Genomic DNA, 20,961 nt, shown 5'->3' with positions numbered 1-20,961 from the left:
TTCTTCAGGCTCTCCAGGTCAATACGTTTGAACCAGTGGATTCTGTAGACCTCAAGTGGCTGACAACGAATACCCTTTTTCATCCTTGTTATTGCCTCAGTCTGCAGATTATCTGATTTGGGGGTACTCTCCTGTCGCCTTCCCCTTTTGATCTTTCATTTGGACAGGGCTGTCCTACGAACTTGGGCTGGCTGGTTCTATCTAAATGAAGAGATTGTGGTTCCAGCCTTCCATTCACCAGGCCTCTCTGCAGGTGAAGCTTCTTCTGGCGTCCGTGCTCTTCGGATTTATGTGGATCTCACCAACCCTTCCGAAAATCTGATGCTCTCTTTGTGTTATACGGGCTGGCCTGCTAACAAACAGACTTTGGCCCAATGGCTTTCCATGGCAATTTCAGAGGTGTACTACCTGTTCCAGATACATTTACTGCCCATTCTACTCGTTCTGTGGGACCCTCGTGGGAGGTCCGTCATGGCGCCTGTGCTAAACAATTGTGTAAGGCAACCACTTGGTCTTCCGTCCACACCTTCCTTAGGTTCTATGCCTTTGATCGATTTGCCTCTCAGGATGCTTCCTTTAGGTGTAAAGTTCTCCTTTATGCTCAGGAGCATCCCCACCCTTAGGAAACTGCTTTGGGACATCCCCAGCGTAATCCATGTGGACCCCTATGGACCCTGAAGTAGAAAATGTGAGTTATGGTTAACTCTCTTTCTTTGAAGTCCATAGGGTCCACAGACACCCACCCTGAAGGACATGGCTTTTTTTTTTGGGGGGGTTCTAAGTTGTCACTAGTCTGTGAGTGGGTTTCTTGAGTATACCATTCTTCCTTCTCCTCTATCCTGCTCCTGCCTTGGGCTTGTTCATTAAACTAGCTAGGCTGGGAGTGGGGTGTAGGGAGGAGGGACCAGTGCATCCTGGGATCAAAAGCTTTAGCTGTTTGGTGCCCGGTCAGTCTCCAACCTACACCACAGTGTAATTCCTATGGACTTTGAAGAAAGAGAGTTAACCAAGGTAAAGCTACCATAACTCTCATTTTTTAATCCAAAATATATTTCCAAGGTTTCCTTAAAAAAAAAGATAATAGTACAAATATGTACAACTTGTTGTACAGCAAACAATCTCAGAAATGTAAAAAGAATAAATGTAAGAAAAACCAGAGTCATAATATAATTTCTCTTACGTCCTAGAGGATGCTGGGGACTCCAAAAGGACCATGGGGGGTATAGACGGGATCCGCAGGAGACATGGGCACACTAAAAAGACTTTGACTGGGTGTGAACTGGCTCCTCCGTCTATGCCCCTCCTCCAGACCTCAGTTAGATACTGTGCCCAGGAGTGACTGGACACACACTAGGGGAGCTCTACAGAGTTTCTCTGGAAAGACTTTTGTTAGGTTTTTTTATCTTCAGGGAGACCTGCTGGCTACAGGCTCTCTGCTTCGTGGGACTGAGGGGAGAGAAGTCAGACCTACTTCTGTGAGTTAAAGGCTCTGCTTCTTAGGCTACTGGACACCATTAGCTCCAGAGGGTTCGATCACTTGGTGCGCCTAGCTGCTTGCTCCCGGAGCCACGCCGTCACCCCCCTCACAGAAGCCAGAAGAGAGAAGCCGGGTGAGTATTAGAAGAACAGAAGACTTCAGACGGCAGAAGACATCAGTGACGGAGGTACAGCGCAGCGCTCCATGCTCCCACACACATCACCAACGATACAGGGTGCAGGGCGCTGGGGAAGGAGCGCCCTGGGCAGCAGTTATGCCAGTATAAAAAATTCAAATTTGAGCGGGACTGCAGCGCGCCGGGGCGGGGCTCAGTCGCACAGCTCACTAGCGCCATTTTCTCTCTCCACAGCCGCTGCAGATACGCTGGCCCGGACCTCCAAGCTCCGTACAAGTAACGAGGGAGCAAAACGGGGGGGGGGGGGGGGGGGCACATGCAATTTGGTGCTTTTTATGTTTACATTACAGCGCAAACCACATATATTATGGTAGTATATGGGCGCTGGGGTGTGAGCTGGCATACTCCCTCTGTGTTTCTCTCTACAGGCTTCCCTGTGGGTCTGTCCCCTTGATTTGGCCGGTGTGAGTGTGGGTGTGTCGGTACTACGTGTCGACATGTCTGAGGCTGAGTGTTCCTCCCCGGAGGAAGTTACTGGGGGCGCAGAAAAGGATTTGGGAATGACTCTGTCGGCACAGCCGACTGCTGATTGGGTGAATATGTTGAGTACACTGAATGCAAATATGGCTTTATTGTCTAAGAGGCTGGATACATCTGATTCTCAGACACAAACATGGAGAAAATCCATGGAGGAGGCTTTGTCTCAGGTACAGACCCCCTCAGGGTCACAAAAGCGTTCTTTTACCCAGATGGCAGATACAGATACCGACACAGACTCTGATTCCGATGTCAATTTCAATGAGGCTTCTTTACATCCACGGGTTGTCGAAAGTATTCTGTACATGATTATAGCCATTAAAGATGTTTTACATATATCTGAGGAACCTGCTGTTCCTGACACGAGAGTTTGCCCCCTCTCATGAAATGAACGCGCTTTGTGAAAAGGCTTGGGAGTCGCCTGACAAAAGATGGCAGATTCCCAAGAGGATTTTGATGGCATATCCTTTCCCCTCTGACGACAGGGAGAAATGGGAGTCGTCTCCCAATGTGGACAAGGCTCTATCCCGATTGTCCAAGAAGGTGGCGCTTCCGTCTCCTGACACGGCTGTCCTCAAGGACCCAGCTGATCGCAACCTGGAGACGACATTGAAGGCCATTTTTCGTTAATACTGGTGCATTGCTCAGACCTGCTGTGGCGTCGGTATGGGTGAGTAGTGCTATTGCTAAGTGGGCTGAAAATTTGGCTGCTGATGTGGATACCCTTGATAAGGATAATATTATTTTGACTCTTGGTTATATCAAGGACGCTGCAGATTACCTAAAGGATGCGGCGAGGGATGTTGGCCTCTTGGGATCAAGAGCCAATGCCATGGCGGCCTCGGCCAGGAGGGCGCTGTGGATTCATCAATGGAATGCTGATGCCGATTCCAAGAAAAATATGGAAGCTCTCCCTTTTAAAGGTAGTGTTTTGTTTTGTAACGGCCTTGCTGACCTGGTGTTTACCGCTACTGCGGGTAAACCATCTTTTCTTCCCTATGTTCCCACACAACAGAAAAAGGCGCCCCATCGTCAGATGCAGTCCTTTCGGCATAATAAATACAAAAAAGGAAAGGGCTCGTCCTTACTTGCTTCAAAGGGTAGAGGAAGGGGAAAGAGGTCGCCTGCCGTGTCAGGCACCCAGGACCAAAAGTCCTCCCCGCCTCTACCAAGTCCACCGCATGACGCTGGGGCTCCCCTGCGGGAGTTTGTGCCGTGGGGGGCCGTCTCCGATTCTTCAGTCAGGTCTGGTTTCAATCGGCCCTGGCTCTTTGGGTCTTAGACATACTGTCCCAAGGGTACAAACTGGAGTTTCAGGAGTCCCCCCCCCCCCCCCCGCCCCGCCGCTTTTTCAAGTCGGCCCTACCAGTTTCTCTTCCAGAAAGAGTAGTAGTAAATGCTGCGATACAAAAGCTGTGTCAACAGAAGGTCATTGTGCCGGTTCCCCCGTCCCAACGGGGGGGAGGGTTCTATTCGAGCCTCTTTGTCGTGCCGAAGCCGGACGGCTCGGTCAGACCGATTCTGAACCTAAAATCCCTCAATCCAAACTTGAAAACTTTCAAGTTCAAGATGGAATCTCTTCGAGCTGTGATCTCCAGCCTAGAAGGGGGGATATTATGGCGTCAGTCGACATAAAAGATTCCTACTTACACGTCCCGATATATCCTCCTCATCAGGCCTTCCTGAGATTTGCGGTACAGGATTGTCATTACCAATTTCAGACGTTGCCGTTTGGGCTTTCCACGGCCCCGAGGGTTTTCACCAAGGTAATGGCGGAAAAGATGGTACGCCTTCGCAAGCAAGGGGTCACAATTAACCCGTACTTGGACGATCTCCTGATAAAGGCGAGGTCCAAGGAACAGTTGTTGAGAAATGTGGAACTCTCCCTGTCGGTTCTGCGACATCACGGTTGGATTCTAAATTTGCCAAAGTCTCAGTTGATCCCGACAACTCGGCTGCCTTTCCTGGGCATGATCCTAGACACGGAGCTTCAGAGAGTGTTTTTTCTGGCGGACAAAGCTCTGGAAATCCAGACCATGGTCAGGGAGCTTCTGAGGCCGACAAGAGTGTCGATTCATCAATGCACTCGAGTGCTAGGGAAGATGGTTGCGGCTTACGAAGCCATCCCGTTTGGCAGGTTTCATGCCCGGGTGTTTCAGTGGGATCTGCTGAACAAATGGTCCGGGTCTCACCTGCACATGCACCGGTAAATAAGTCTATCTTCCAAGGCCAGGATTTCTCTCCTGTGGTGGCTGCAAGGTTCTCACCTTCTAGAGGGACGCCGATTTGGAATCCAGGACTGGGTCCTGTTGACCACAGATGCAAGTCTCCGAGGCTGAGGCACAGTCACGCAAGGAAGAAGTTTCCAGGGAAAATGGTCAAGCCAGGAATCTTGTCTCCACATAAATGTTCTCGAGTTAAGAGCCATTTACAACGGCCTCCTACAAGCGAAGAACCTTCTTCAGGGTCTCCCTGTCCTGATCCAGTCGGACAACATAACAGCGGTGGCGTATGTAAACCGCCAAGGCGGAACAAGGAGCAGGGCGGCAATGGCGGAGGCCACAAGAATTCTCTGCTGGGCGGAACAGCACGTGAGAGCTCTGTCAGCAGTCTTCCTCCCGGGCGTGGACAACTTGGAAGCAGACTTCCTCAGCAGACACGATCTCCATCGAGGAGAGTGGGCGCTTCATCAAGAGGTATTTGCAGAAGTGACAAGGCGTTGGGGAATTCCTCAGATAGACATGATGGCGTCTCGCCTCAACAAGAAGCTTCCGCAGTATTGTTCCAGGTCGAGGGACCCCCAAGCCTGTGCAGTGGACGCCCTGGTAACTCCGTGGGTGTTTCAGTCGGTGTATGTGTTCCCTCCGCTTCCTCTCATTCCAAGGTGTTGAGGATCATAAGACGAACAAGGGTTCAGGCAATACTCGTCGTTCCAGATTGGCCACGGAGGGCCTGGTATCCGGATCTTCAGGAATTACTAGTAGAAGATCTTTGGCCGCTTCCTCTAAGAGAGGACCTGTTACTGCAGGGGCCCTTCGTGTTCCTGGACTTACCACGGCTGCGTTTGACGGAGTGGAAGTTGAACACCAAATCCTAGCTCGGAAGGTATTCCCGGGGAGGTCATCCCCACTCTCCTTAAGGCTAGGAAGGAGGTCACGGCAAAACATTATCACTGTATTTGGAGAAAGTATGTGTCATGGTGTGAAACCAAAGCAGCTCCTGCAGAGGAGTTTCACTTGGGTCGTTTCCTCCACTTTTTGCAGGCAGGCGTGGATGCAGGCCTGAAATTGGGTTCCATCAAAGTGCAGATTTCGGCTTTGTCTATTTTCTTTCAAAAAGAATTGGCCGTCCTTCCTGAGGTTCAGACTTTCATGAAGGGAGTGCTGCATATCCATCCTCCATTTGTGCCACCCGTGGCACCGTGGGATCTTGAAGTGGTGTTGCCGTTTCTTATGTCTCACTGGTTTGAACCTTTGCGTAAGGTTGAGTTAAAGTTTCTCACATGGAAATTGGTCATGCTTTTGGCTTTGGCGTCTGCCAGACGAGTGTCCGAGTTGGCGGCTTTGTCTCACAAGATTTGATTTTTCATGTGGATAGAGCGGAATTGAGGACTCGTCAACAATTTCTGCCGAAGGTGGTTTCTTCGTTTCATATAAATCATCCTATTGTGGTACCTGTGGCTACGGATGCTGTGGCAGTCCCAAAATCTCTTGATGTCGTAAGAGCTTTGAAAATTTATGTCGCCAGAACGGCTCTTACTAGGAAAACAGAGGCTCTGTATTTCCTGTATGCTTCCAACAAGATTGGAAATCCTGCTTCTAAGCAAACTATTGCACGCTGGATTTGTAATATGATTCAGCACGCTCATTCTTCGGCTGGGCTGCCGTTGCCGAAGTCAGTAAAGGCCCATTCTACCAGGAAGGTGGGCTCTTCTTGGGCGGCTGCCCGAGGCGTCTCGGCTCTTCAACTTTGCCAAGCAGCTACGTGGTCGGGTTCAAACACTTTTGCTAAGTTCTATAAGTTTGATACCCTGGCTGATGAGGACCTCATGTTTGCTCAATCGGTGCTGCAGAGTCGTCTGCACTCTCCCGCCAGTTCTGGAGCTTTGATATAGACCCCATGGTCCTTTTGGAATCCCCAGCATTCTCTAGGACGTAAGAGAAAATAGGATTTTTTGTATACTTACCAATAAATCCTTTTCTCCTAGTCCGTAGAGGATTCTAGGCGCCCATCCCAGTGCGGACTGTTCCTTGCAGTTGTATTGATACTGGTTATTTTCGGTTACACGAGGTTTGTGTAATAGTTATATTCAGCTTGTTGCTGTTGTTAATTCATACTGTTATCTGTTTTCCTGCTGATCCAGTTAGTTTATCAAAAATCCTTTCCTCGAAATGTCCGTCTCCCTGGGCACAGTTCCTATAACTGAGGTCTGGAGGAGGGACATAGAGGGAGGAGCCAGCTCACACCCAGTCAAAGTCTTTTTAGTGTGCCCATGTCTCCTGCGGATCCCGTCTATACCCCCTATGGTCCTTTTGGAGTCCCCAGCATCCTCTATGGACTAGGAGAAAAATTATATTTTAAGTTAGAGAACTCTGACGTGAAGTAGCCACAGGAAGCATTGGGTACATCTCCAGTCGTTGCGACTCTCCATAGGAAAAATGGAGGCTCAGGGAAGATCCTAATTGTTCTCTCCCAACTGCACAGCCGCCACCCTCTTGTTTTAACTCTTTTGTTGCTGAACATATAGGAAGGGGGTGGAACACAGGTAGACACAGAAATCCCTATCCTCTTTAGAGGTGAAATTCTACTAGAATTTACTGTGTCCTAGCTTGACCAGGTCTGGTTGTTTTTGAAAGTAAAGGATGCAGTTTTCCACCCCCAAACTGTTATGACTGGTACGAGATAAGAGATCGTTATCTGTTCCCTGAAAATAAGTTCTCCTGTATAAAGATAGATTATGATACCTCTTTCTGTGTTTAAACGTCACAGGTAGGTTCTAGTATTAGATACCACCTGGGCTGGAACCGGTAATGCGTAGCAGGGTAGCTAGGCTGAGACCGGAAATGCGTGAGGTAACCAGGCTGAGACCGGAAATGCGTGAGGTAACCAGGCTGAGACCGGAAATGTGTGCGGTAACCAGGCTGAGACCGGAAATGCGTGAGGTAACCAGACTGAGACCGGAAATGCATGAGATAACCGGGCTGAGACCGGAAATGCGTGAGGTAACCAGGCTGAACCTGGAAATGTGTGCGGTAACCAGACTGAGATCGGAAATGCATGAGGACATGTGTGAGGTAACCAGACTGCGATCGGAAATGCATGAGGTAACCAGACTGAGATCGGAAATGCATGAGGTTACCAGACTGAAACTGGAAATGTGTGCGGTAACCAGGCTGAGACCGGAAATGCGTGAAGTAACCCGACTGAAACCGGAAATGCATGAGATAACCAGGCTGAGACCGGATATGCGTGAGGTAACCCGACTGAAACCGGTAATGCATGAGATAACCGGGCTGAGAGCGGAAATGCGTGAGGTAACCAGACTGAACCTGGAAATGTGTGCGGTAACCAAGCTGAGACCGGAAATGTGTGAGGTAACCAGGCTGAGACCGGAAATGCGTGAGGTAACCCGGCTGAGAATGGAATTGCGTGAGGTAACCTGACTGAAACCGGAAATGCGTGAGGTGACCGGGCTGAGACCGGAAATGCGTGAGGTAACCGGGCTGAGACCGGAAATGCGTGAGGTAACCGGGCTGAGATCGGAAATGCATGAGGTAACCAGACTGAGATCGGAAATGTGTGAGGTAACCAGACTGATACAGGAAATGCGTCTAGTACTGGATTGGACCAGTAATACGTAGGGTATCCGGGCTGGGACCAGTCATGCGTCTTTTACTGGGTTGGGACAGGTAATGTGTGAGGTAACTGGGCTGGGACTGGTGATGTGTGAAGTAACTGGGCTGAGACCGGTAATTCATGAGGTAACTGGGCTGAGACCGGTAATTCATGAGGTAACTGGGCTGAGACCGGTAATTCATGAGGTAACTGGGCTGAGACCGGTAATTCATGCGGTAACTGGGCTGAGACCGGTAATTCATGAGGTAACTGGGCTGAGACTGGTAATTCATGAGGTAACTGTGATGGGACTGGTAATGCCTGAGGTAACTGGGCTGGGACTGGTAATTCCTGAGGTAACTGGGCTGGGACCGGTAATTCCTGAGGTAACTGGGCTGGGACTGGTAATTCCTGAGGTAACTGGGCTGAGACCGGTAATTCATGAGGTAACTGGGCTGAGACTGGTAATTCATGAGGTAACTGGGCTGGGACTGGTAATTCCTGAGGTAACTGGGCTGGGACCGGTAATGCCTGAGGTAACTGGGCTGGGACTGGTAATGTGTGAAGTAACTGGGCTGAGACTGGTAGTTCCTGAGGTAACTGGGCTGAGACCGGTAATTCCTGAGGTAACCGGGCTGAGACTGGTAATTCATGAGGTAACTGGGCTGAGACCTGTAATTCATGAGGTAACTGGGCTGAGGCCGGTAATTCATGAGGTAACTGGGCTGAGACCGGTAATTCATGAGGTAACCAGGCTGAGACCGGTAATTCATGAGGTAACCGGGCTGAGACTGGTAATTCCTGAGGTAACTGGGGTGAGACCGGTAATTCATGAGGTAACTGGGCTGGGACTGGTAATTCCTGAGGTAACTGGGCTGAGACCGGTAATTCATGAGGTAACTGGGCTGGGACTGGTAATTCCTGAGGTAACTGGGCTGGGACTGGTAATTCCTGAGGTAACCGGGCTGAGACCGGAAATGTATGAGGTAACCGGGCTGAGACCGGAAATGCATGAGGTAACCGGGCTGAGATCGGAAATGCATGAGGTAACCAGACTGAGATCGGAAATGTGTGAGGTAACCAGACTGAGACCGGAAATGCATCTAGTACTGGATTGGACCAGTAATACGTAGGGTATCCGGGCTGGGACTAGTCATGCGTCTTTTACTGGGTTGGGACAGGTAATGTGTGAGGTAACTGGGCTGGGACTGGTGATGTGAGAAGTAACTGGGCTCAGACCGGTAATTCATGAGGTAACTGGTCTGAGACCGGTAATTCATGAGGTAACTGGGCTGAGACCGGTAATTCATGAGGTAACTGGGCTGAGACCGGTAATTCATGTGGTAACTGGGCTGAGACCGGTAATTCATGAGGTAACTGGGCTGAGAATGGTAATTCATGAGGTAACTGTGCTGGGACTGGTAATGCCTGAGGTAACTGGGCTGGGACTGGTAATTCCTGAGGTAACTGGGCTGGGACCGGTAATTCATGAGGTAACTGGGCTGGGACCGGTAATTCATGAGGTAACTGGGCTGGGACTGGTAATTCCTGAGGTAACTGGGCTGAGACCGGTAATTCATGAGGTAACTGTGCTGAGACTGGTAATTCATGAGGTAACTGGGCTGGGACTGGTAATTCCTGAGGTAACTGGGCTGGGACCGGTAATTCATGAGGTAACTGGGCTGAGACTGGTAATTCATGATGTTACTGTGCTGGGACTGGTAATGCCTGAGGTAACTGGGCTGGGACTGGTAATTCCTGGGGTAACTGGGCTGGGACCGGTAATTCATGAGGTAACTGGGCTGGGACTGGTAATTCCTGAGGTAACTGGGCTGAGACCGGTAATTCATGAGGTAACTGGGCTGAGACTGGTAATTCGTGAGGTAACTGGGCTGGGACTGGTAATTCCTGAGGTAACTGGGCTGGGACCGGTAATGCCTGAGGTAACTGGGCTGGGACTGGTAATGTGTGAAGTAACTGGGCTGGGACTGGTAATTCCTGAGGTAACTGGGCTGAGACCGGTAATTCATGAGGTAACTGGGCTGGGACTGGTAATTCCTGAGGTAACTGGGCTGAGACCGGTAATTCCTGAGGTAACCGGGCTGAGACTGGTAATTCATGAGGTAACTGGGCTGAGACCGGTAAGTCATGAGGTAACTGGGCTGAGACCGGTAATTCATGAGGTAACTGGGCTGAGACCGGTAAGTCATGAGGTAACCAGGCTGAGACCGGTAATTCATGAGGTAACTGGGCTGAGACCGGTAATTCATGAGGTAACTGGGCTGAGACCGGTAATTCATGAGGTAACTGGGTTGAGACCGGTAATTCATGAGGTAACTGGGCTGAGACCGGTAATTCATGAGGTAACTGGGCTGAGACCGGTAAGTCATGAGGTAACTGGGCTGAGACCGGTAATTCATGAGGTAACTGGGCTGAGACCGGTAAGTCATGAGGTAACCAGGCTGAGACCGGTAATTCATGAGGTAACTGGGCTGAGACCGGTAATTCATGAGGTAACTGGGCTAAGACCGGTAATTCATGAGGTAACTGGGCTGAGACCGGTAATTCATGAGGTAACTGGGCTGGGACTGGTAATGTGTGAAGTAACTGGGCTGAGACTGGTAATTCCTGAGATAACTGGGCTGAGACCGGTCATTCCTGAGATAACTGGGCTGAGACCGGTCATTCCTGAGGTAACCGGGCTGAGACTGGTAATTCATGAGGTAACTGGGCTGAGACCGGTAAGTCATGAGGTAACCAGGCTGAGACCGGTAATTCATGAGGTAACTGGGATGAGACCGGTAATTCATGAGGTAACTGGGCTGGGACTGGTAATTCCTGAGGTAACTGGGCTGAGACCGGTAATTCCTGAGGTAACTGGGCTGAGACCGGTAATTCATGAGGTAACTGGGCTGGGACTGGTAATTCCTGAGGTAACTGGGATGAGACCGGTAATTCCTGAGGTAACTGGGCTGAGACCGGTAATTCATGAGGTAACTGGGCTGAGACCGGTAATTCATGAGGTAACTGGGCTGAGACTGGTAATTCATGAGGTAACTGGGCTGAGACTGGTAATTCATGAGGTAACTGGGCTGAGACTGGCAATGCTTCTGGTACTTGGCTGGACCGGTACTGTGTGAAGTAACTGGACTGAGACTGGCAGTGCTTCTGGTACTTGGCTGGACCGGTACTGCGTGAGGTAATAAGGGAGAATAGTTGTTGAGAAGCATTTTAGGCATTACAAAGAACGATATCTAGGAGGATGACGCGGTTCCCTGATCAGTGATTTTATCATGGATGATATGTGTCACTCCTGTCTCCATGCCACTCACCTTTTGATTGTTATAGCTCAAGAGCAGGGCCCTCCTCCCTCTTGTGCTTTTGCTTCCCTCACTTATACCAACGTCACCAAACCCTTGGGCTCTGGTGCTCTGATTCTGTTTGGGTACGGTATCCGAATGGTAGTTTGACAGTCAATAGGGCAACCGCTAATGGTCGACATGGTCAAAAAGTCGACATGATTTTTATTTATTTATTTTTCACGTTTTTTCATACTTTACCATCCACAAGGACTATGATTGGGAATAGTAATCTGTGCCGAGCGCAATGGTAGCGGAGCCAGGCGCCTTTCCCGCTGCATGGCGAGCGAAGCCGCACACTAATTGGGGTTCCCTGTGCTGTGACGGCGAAAACGACACCAAAAAACATAAACTCATGTTGACCTTTTTCCCATGTTGACCTTTTGGGCTCCACCTAGACACTGGCGACCTAATAATTCACAGCCTTGGGTCCTGTGACCACCGATACAGCAATAAAGCATTTCCTGCAATGTTCTGTATTGCGAGTCATCACTATCTATGTGTACGAACTTTGTCAGCCGCCGCGGGCCCTTTGTGGCGTCGTATGAAGGATGAGAATAATAAAGCCTGATAAATAACAATTACCTGATTTTAATTTCATGGCCCGTTGTATAAAGATGATTTATGTCCATTGACCTATTGTATCGCGCTGTTTGAAATATATGATGGTAGCTTCGCTATAACTCCGGCCCGCGAGCTGTTATTACTGGGCCTTGTATGACATCATGCTGTGACAGCGGAATACATACGATTTACCGGCGGTCGGGATGCCGGCTGTCAATATCCCGACATCGTCTTCCCGTCCTCTAGGATGCCGGCAGTTGGGTGAGTGCTAAGAGTCCCCTTGTGGGCTCGGTGATGCATGGAGCTATTCCCACTCTGTTGGTGTCGTGGACACTCATGAGTGGGAATAGCCCTGGTGCGTCGGGATTCCAGCTGTCGGGATTTCGGCATCGTTATCCTGAGCGCCAAGATCTCGACAGTCGGCATTTTTTATCTGCAACCCGTGATGGCACACATTAGTTTGTTGCAATGTTATATAATGTTATCTGTTATCTTTATTCCAGAAGCCATGGAAATGGAGAACGATGGGCTGGAATGTGACACCGTGACGCGGCCCACAAACCTACTCATCACCTGCACCAACACAGAGACCCGGCCGGGGGAGTCAGATCTGGAGGTCAGAAAATGGTGTCTTCTCCTAGAACTATACTATTACTTACTGCAGGTTTAGAATTCTGACAGCGTTCTTCCTCCTGTCCTGTTACCAGTAACTGAAGACCAGCGAGACATATGTACCTACATAAAGAAAATTCCTGCAGTAGTGTCTGTTGCATGATGTGTGCGTGTTTCGTGATTCCAGGATGACGTGTGCGTGTTTCATGATTTCAGGATGACGTGTGCGTGTTTCATTATTCCAGGATGACGTGTGCGTGTTTCATGATTCCAGGATGACGTGTGCGTGTTTCCTTGTTCCAGGATGATGTGTGCGTGTTTCATTATTTCAGGATGACGTGTGCGTGTTTCATTGTTCCAGGATGACGTGTGCGTGTTTCATTGTTCCAGGATGACGTGTGCGTGTTTCATTGTTCCAGGATGACGTGTGCGTGTTTCATTGTTCCAGGATGACGTGTGCGTGTTTCATTGATCCAGGATGACGTGTGCGTGTTTCATTGATCCAGCATGACGTGTGCGTGTTTCATTATTTCAGGATGACGTGTGCGTGTTTCATTATTCCAGGATGACGTGTGCGTGTTTCATTATTCCAGGATGACGTGTGCGTGTTTCATTGTTCCAGGATGACGTGTGCGTGTTTCATTACTCCAGCATGACGTGTGCGTGTTTCATTGTTCCAGGATGACGTGTGCGTGTTTCATTGTTCCAGGATGACGTGTGCGTGTTTCATTGTTCCAGGATGACGTGTGCGTGTTTCATTGTTCCAGGATGACGTATGCGTGTTTCATTGTTCCAGGATGACATGTGCGTGTTTCATTGTTCCAGGATGACGTGTGCGTGTTTCATTGTTCCAGGATGACGTGTGCGTTTTTCATTGTTTCAGGATGACGTGTGCGTTTTTCAAAATTTCAGGATGATGTGTGCGTGTTTCATTGTTCCAGGATGACGTGTGCGTGTTTCATTGTTCCAGGATGACGTGTGCGTGTTTCATTGTTTCAGGATGACGTGTACGTGTTTCATTGTTCCAGGATGACGTGTGCGTGTTTCCTTGTTCCAGGATGACGTGTGCGTGTTTCATTGATCCAGGATGACGTGTGCGTGTTTCAGTGATCCAGGATGACGTGTGCGTGTTTCATTGTTCCAGGATGACGTGTGCGTGTTTCATTGTTCCAGGATGACGTGTGCGTGTTTCATTGATCCAGGATGACGTGTGCGTGTTTCATTGATCCAGCATGACGTGTGCGTGTTTCATTATTTCAGGATGACGTGTGCGTGTTTCATTATTCCAGGATGACGTGTGCGTGTTTCATTGTTCCAGGATGACGTGTGCGTGTTTCATTATTCCAGCATGACGTGTGCGTGTTTCATTGTTCCAGGATGACGTGTGCGTGTTTCATTGTTCCAGGATGACGTGTGCGTGTTTCATTGTTCCAGGATGACGTGTGCGTGTTTCATTGTTCCAGGATGACGTGTGCGTGTTTCATTGATCCAGGATGACGTGTGCGGGTTTCATTGATCCAGCATGACGTGTGCGTGTTTCATTGATCCAGCATGACGTGTGCGTGTTTCATTCTTTCAGGATGACGTGTGCGTGTTTCATTATTCCAGGATGACGTGTGCGTGTTTCATTATTCCAGCATGACGTGTGCGTGTTTCATTGTTCCAGGATGACGTGTGCGTGTTTCATTATTCCAGCATGACGTGTGCGTGTTTCATTGTTCCAGGATGACGTGTGCGTGTTGCATTGTTCCAGGATGACGTGTGCGTGTTTCATTATTCCAGCATGACGTGTGCGTGTTTCATTGTTCCAGGATGACGTGTGCGTGTTTCATTATTCCAGCATGACGTGTGCGTGTTTCATTGTTCCAGGATGACGTGTGCGTAAGCATTGTTCCAGGATGACGTGTGCGTGTTTCATTATTTCAGGATGACGTGTGCGTGTTTCATTATTCCAGCATGACGTGTGCGTGTTTCATTGTTCCAGGATGACGTGTGCGTGTTTCATTATTCCAGCATGACGTGTGCGTGTTTCATTGTTCCAGGATGACGTGTGCGTGTTGCATTGTTCCAGGATGACTTGTGCGTGTTTCATTATTTCAGGATGACGTGTGCGTGTTTCATTGTTCCATGATGACGTGTGCGTGTTTCATTGTTCCAGGATGACGTGTGCGTGTTTCATTGTTCCAGGATGACGTGTGCGTGTTTCATTGTTCCAGGATGACGTGTGCGTGTTTCATTGTTCCAGGATGACGTGTGCGTGTTTCATTGTTTCAGGATGACGTGTGCGTGTTTCATTGTTCCAGGATGACGTGTGCGTGTTTCATTGTTCCAGGATGACGTGTGCGTGTTTCATTGTTCCAGGATGACGTGTGCGTGTTTCATTGTTCCAGGATGACGTGTGCGTGTTTCATTGATCCAGGATGACGTGTGCGTGTTTCATTGATCCAGCATGACGTGTGCATGTTTCATTATTTCAGGATGACGTGTGCGTGTTTCATTATTCCAGGATGACGTGTGCGTGTTTCATTATTCCAGCATGACGTGTGCGTGTTTCATTGTTCCAGGATGACGTGTGCGTGTTTCATTATTCCAGCATGACGTGTGCGTGTTTCATTGTTCCAGGATGACGTGTGCGTGTTGCATTGTTCCAGGATGACGTGTGCGTGTTTCATTGTTCCAGGATGACGTGTGCGTGTTTCATTTATTCAAGGATGACGTGTGCGTGTTTCATTATTCCAGGATGACGTGTGCGTGTTTCATTATTCCAGGATGACGTGTGCGTGTTTCATTATTCCAGGATGACGTGTGCGTGTTTTATTGTTCCAGGATGACGTGTGCGTGTTTCATTGTTCCTGGATGACGTGTGCGTGTTTCATTGTTCCAGGATGACGTGTGCATGTTTTATTATTCCAGCATGACGTGTGCGTGTTTCATTATTACAGGAGGACGTGTGCGTGTTGCATTGTTCCAGGATGACGTGTGCGTGTTGCATTGTTCCAGGATGACGTGTGCGTGTTTCATTATTCCAGCATGACGTGTGCGTGTTTCATTGTTCCAGCATGACGTGTGCGTGTTTAATTGTTCCAAGATGACGTGTGCGTGTTTCATTGTTCCATGATGACGTGTGTGTGTTTCATTGTTCCAGGATGACGTGTGCGTGTTTCATTGTTCCAGGATGACGTGTACGTGTTTCATTGTTCCAGGATGACGTGTGCGTGTTTCATTGTTCCAGGATGACGTGTGCGTGTTTCATTGTTCCAGGATGACGTGTGCGTGTTTCATTGTTCCAGGATGACGTGTGCGTGTTTCATTGTTCCAGGATGACGTGTGCGTGTTTCATTGTTCCAGGATGACGTGTGCGTGTTTCATTGTTCCAGGATGACGTGTGCGTGTTTCATTGTTCCAGGATGACGTGTGCGTGTTTCATTGTTCCAGGATGACGTGTGCGTGTTTCATTGTTCCAGGATGACGTGTGCGTGTTTCATTGTTCCAGGATGACGTGTGCGTGTTTCATTGTTCCAGGATGACGTGTGCGTGTTTCATTGTTCCAGGATGACGTGTGCGTGTTTCATTGTTCCAGGATGACGTGTGCGTGTTTCATTGTTCCAGGATGACGTGTGCGTGTTTCATTGTTCCAGGATGACGTGTGCGTTTTTCATTGTTTCAGGATGACGTGTGCGTTTTTAAAAATTTCAGGATGATGTGTGCGAGTTTCATTGTTCCAGGATGACGTGTGCGTGTTTCATTGTTTCAGGATGACGTGTGCGTGTTTCATTGTTTCAGGATGACGTGTACTGTTTCATTGTTCCAGGATGACGTGTGCGTGTTTCCCTGTTCCAGGATGACGTGTGCGTGTTTCATTGATCCAGGATGACGTGTGCGTGTTTCAGTGATCCATGATGACGTGTGCGTGTTTCATTGTTCCAGGATGACGTGTGCGTGTTTCATTGTTCCAGGATGACGTGTGCGTGTTTCATTGTTCCAGGATGACGTGTGCGTGTTTCATTGTTCCAGGATGACGTGTGCGTGTTTCATTGTTCCAGGATGATGTATGCGTGTTTCATTGTTCCAGGATGACGTGTGCGTGTTTCATTGTTCCAGGATGACGTGTGCGTGTTTCCTTGTTCCAGGATGACGTGTGCGTGTTTCCTTGTTTCAGGATGACGTGTGCGTGTTTCCTTGTTTCAGGATGACGTGTGCGTGTTTCATTGTTCCAGGATGACGTGTGCGTGTTTCATTGATCCAGGATGACGTGTGCGTGTTTCATTGATCCAGGATGACGTGTGCGTGTTTCATTGTTCCAGGATGACGTGTGCGTGTTTCATTGTTCCAGGATGACGTGTGCGTGTTTCATTGTTCCAGGATGACGTGTGCGTGTTTCATTGTTCCAGGATGACGTGTGTGTGTTTCATTGTTCCAGGATGACGTGTGCGTGTTTCATTGTTCCAGGATGACGTGTGCGTGTTTCATTGATCCAGGATGACTTGTGCGTGTTTCATTGATCCAGGATGACGTGTGCGTGTTTCATTGTTCCAGGATGACGTGTGTGTGTTTCATTGATCCAGGATGACGTGTGCGTGTTTCATTGATCCAGGATGACGTGTGCGTGTTTCATTGTTCCAGGATGACGTGTGCGTGTTTCATTGTTCCAGGATGACGTGTGCGTGTTTCATTGTTCCAGGATGACGTATGCGTGTTTCATTGTTCCAGGATGACGTGTGCGTGTTTCATTGTTCCAGGATGACGTGTGCGTGTTTCATTATTACAGGATGACGTGTGCGTGTTTCATTGTTCCAGGATGACGTGTGCGTGTTTCATTGTTCCAGGATGACGTGTGCGTGTTTCATTGTTCCAGGATGACGTGTGCGTGTTTCATTGTTCCAGGATGACGTGTGCGTGTTTCATTGTTCCAGGATGACATGTGCGTGTTTCATTGTTCCAGGATGACGTGTGCGTGTTTCATTGTTCCAGGATGACATGTGCGTGTTTCATTGTTCCAGGATGCGGCACAGCAGCAGGTGTCCACCCTCACCGAACAATACCACTTTATCGATCAAAACGGACATGGCATTCGCTATGAGATTCAGGCTGTGTCTGGCACCAGCCCACGGATGGTAAGTATTGTATATATCCTACTGTTGAGGTACATAGACTTGCCTGTAGGAGTAAGATTGGGTATAATATATTTGAAAACAAATGACCTAGCTGGACAGCTTGCTTATGGTGACTCCGAGGCCTGGTTATCAGATTACATACGCAATCCCACTGGGTGGGATGCCGACTGTTATTATCCCGAAAGCGGCATCCCACCCGATAGAAACGTGCTCACCACAGGTTCTATTCCCACTCCATGGCTGTGGAAATAGCCTCTGTGCACCGGTATTCCGGCTGGCGGGATTCCAGGATCAGCTTCCTGACTGCCGGGATCCCGACAGCCAGCAAATTGAACCGATCCCTGGTAATCTAGTGAAGTGTGATTTGCTGGCTTACTGACGCTCATTTCCCTGACTCTCCTCCCAGGTCTCTCACTTCCCAAAGTCTCCTCCCAGGTCTCTCATTGCCCTGACTCTCCTCCCAGGTCTCTCACTTCCCAAAGTCTCCTCCCAGGTCTCTCATTGCCCTGACTCTCCTCCCAGGTCTCTCACTTTCCTGACTCTCCTCCCAGGTCTCTCACTTTCCTGATTCTCCTCCCAGGTCTCTCATTGCCCTGACTCTCCTCCCAGGTCTCTCACTGCCCTGACTCTCCTCCCAGATCTCCTCCCAGGTCTCTCATTGCCCTGACTGTCCTCCCAGGTCTCTCATTGACCTGACTCTCCTCCCAGGTCTCTCACTGCCCTGACGCTTCTCCCTGGTCTCTCTTTGCCCTGTCTCTCCTCCCAGGTCTCTCATTGCCCTGACTCTCCTCCCAGGTCTCTCATTGCCCTGACTCTCCTCCCAGGTCTCTCATTGCCCTGACTCTCCTCCCAGGTCTCTCATTACCCTGACTCTCCTCCCAGGTCTCTCATTGCCCTGACTCTCCTCCCAGGTCTCTCACTTCCCTGACTCTCCTCCCAGGTCTCTCACTTCCCTGACTCTCCTCCCAGGTCTCTCACTTCCCTGACTCTCCTCCCAGGTCTCTCACTGCCCTGACTCTCCTCCCAGGTCTCTCACTGCCCTGACTCTCCTCCCAGGTCTCTCTCCCAGGTCTCTCACTACCCTGACTCGCCTCCCAGGTCTCTCACTGCCCTGACTCGCCTCCCAGGTCTCTCACTGCCCTGACTCGCCTCCCAGGTCTCTCACTGCCCTGACTCGCCTCCCAGGTATCTCACTGCCCTGACTCGCCTCCCAGGTCTCTCACTGCCCTGACTCGCCTCCCAGGTCTCTCACTGCCCTGACTCGCCTCCCAGGTCTCTCACTGCCCTGACTCTCTTTCCAGGTCTCTCACTGCCCTGACTCTCTTTCCAGGTCTCTCACTGCCCTGACTCTCTTTCCAGGTCTCTCACTGCCCTGACTCTCTTTCCAGGTCTCTCACTGCCCTGACTCTCTTTCCAGGTCTCTCACTGCCCTGACTCTCTTTCCAGGTCTCTCACTGCCCTGACTCTCTTTCCAGGTCTCTCACTGCCCTGACTCTCTTTCCAGGTCTCTCACTGCCCTGACTCTCTTTCCAGGTCTCTCACTGCCCTGACTCTCTTTCCAGGTCTCTCACTGCCCTGACTCTCCTTCCAGGTCTCTCACTGCACTGACTCTCCTTCCAGGTCTCTCACTGCCCTGACTCTCCTTCCAGGTCTCTCACTGCCCTGACTCTCCTCCCAGGTCTCTCACTGCCCTGACTCTCCTCCCAGGTCTCTCATTGCCCTGACTCTCCTCCCAGGTCTCTCATTGCCCTGACTCTCCTCCCAGGTCTCTCACTGCCCTGACTCTCCTCCCAGGTCTCTCACTGCCCTGACGCTTCTCCCTGGTCTCTCTTTGCCCTGACTCTCCTCCCAGGTCTCTCATTGCCCTGACTCTCCTCCCAGGTCTCTCATTGCCCTGACTCTCCTCCCAGGTCTCTCACTTTCCTGACTCTCCTCCCAGGTCTCTCACTTCCCTGACTCTCTCCTCCCAGGTCTCTCACTTCCCTGACTCTCCTCCCAGGTTTTTCACTGCCCTGACTCTCCTCCCAGCTCTCTCACCTAGGTCTCTCACTGCCCTGACTCGCCTCCCAGGTCTCTCACTGCCCTGACTCGCCTCCCAGGTCTCTCACTGCCCTGACTCGCCTCCCAGGTCTCTCACTGCCTGACTCTCTTTCCAGGTCTCTCACTGCCCTGACTCTCCTTCCAGGTCTCTTACTGCCCTGAGTCTCCTTCCAGGTCTCTCACTGCCCTGACTCTCCTTCCAGGTCTCTCACTGCCCTGACTCTCCTTCCAGGTCTCTCACTGCCCTGACTCTCCTCCCAGGTTTCTCACTGCCCTGACTCTCCTCCCAGGTCTCTCACTGCCCTGACTCTCCTTCCAGGTCTCTCACTGCCCTGACTCTCCTCCCAGGTCTCTCACTGCCCTGACTCTCCTCCCAGGTTTCTCACTGCCCTGACTCTCCTCCCAGGTCTCTCACTGCCCTGACTCTCCTCCCAGGTTTCTCACTGCCCTGACTCTCCTCCCAGGTTTCTCACTGCCCTGACTCTCCTCCCAGGTCTCTCACTGCCCTGACTCTCCTCCCAGGTCTCTCATTTCCTGTACCTGTAAGGTACTATGCACATTAGCTCCTTATCCATCTCCTTTAATCCCACTTTGGGAGACAGTGACTTTCATTCTGGGAAAATAACAATGAATACTTGGTTCCCCAGGTGACTGACGGGATCTGTAGATGATAGATCCTCTTTTCCTGCAATTTTAGACATACAAAATAGTCTCTTTAACCATACTGAGGAATTGTACTTGTTTCAGTCTGCGTTCTCCATCATATCTAACAGGCTCCTAATCCCATCTATAGTTGTGTCAAAGATAGGGCTCTTCCCGTGGCATAATCTCTACTATTTATGCCAATCTGTGGAGGTGCTGGGCGCGGATTCAATGTCATATATGTAACTATGCACTGCTACAGAAATCTGGAGTGACAATATTACATTTTAATCTCTTTGTTTTTCTGTTTGTTAAAGATGATCTTAACCAATGAGTGTGACAATGGACAGGTGTATCATGTCATTCCTTCTCCGCAGTCAGGAACAGCCCAGCTGCTCATCCCTCAGGGGATCGGTGAGTAGGAAGAACACCATCATAGCGGAGAGTTGTGTCGTGTTAGTGTCACATTGTATCATATTGGAATTTGCTGCCATTTTCTGTTTCACCTTAACAAAATGTTGTTGTTCTTGGTCATACTCCCAGAGCTTTTCTTTTGTAATCTTAGCAGACACAATGGGCCAGTCATTCTCCCAGGCATGAAACTGCGCTGATAGGATGGTAGCCTCACCTGGAGTACTTTTATCC

At 49.8% G+C, this 20,961-nt stretch overlaps 2 protein-coding genes across 2 annotated transcripts in view; one reads left to right on the top strand and one right to left on the bottom strand.

Moving 5' to 3' along the window:
- Positions 1–20,961, top strand: part of CARF (calcium responsive transcription factor) — a 236,989-nt gene that overhangs the window by 51,143 nt on the left and 164,885 nt on the right. Inside the window, exons 2-4 of the mRNA XM_063932231.1 lie at positions 12,412–12,524; positions 17,521–17,634; positions 20,634–20,730. Of these exons, the coding sequence (XP_063788301.1) occupies positions 12,417–12,524; positions 17,521–17,634; positions 20,634–20,730 (319 nt within the window). The 5' untranslated portion in view covers positions 12,412–12,416. The remainder of the gene's footprint in view (positions 1–12,411; positions 12,525–17,520; positions 17,635–20,633; positions 20,731–20,961) is intronic.
- On the bottom strand, positions 9,089–10,495 carry LOC134943318 (adhesive plaque matrix protein-like). Its single transcript, XM_063932235.1, has one exon. The coding sequence runs from the start codon at positions 10,493–10,495 to the stop codon at positions 9,089–9,091; it is 1,407 nt and encodes a 468-aa protein (XP_063788305.1).

The sequence above is a fragment of the Pseudophryne corroboree genome, chromosome 7 (assembly GCF_028390025.1).
Source record: "Pseudophryne corroboree isolate aPseCor3 chromosome 7, aPseCor3.hap2, whole genome shotgun sequence".
Taxonomy (NCBI): Eukaryota; Metazoa; Chordata; class Amphibia; order Anura; family Myobatrachidae; genus Pseudophryne; species Pseudophryne corroboree.
This window is presented reverse-complemented; position numbering and strand designations above follow the sequence as displayed.

Coding starts and splice junctions, on each gene's coding strand:
- LOC134943318 (XM_063932235.1), bottom strand. CDS start 10,495: ATGAATTACCGGTCTCAGCCCAGTTACCTCATGAATTACCGGTCTCAG.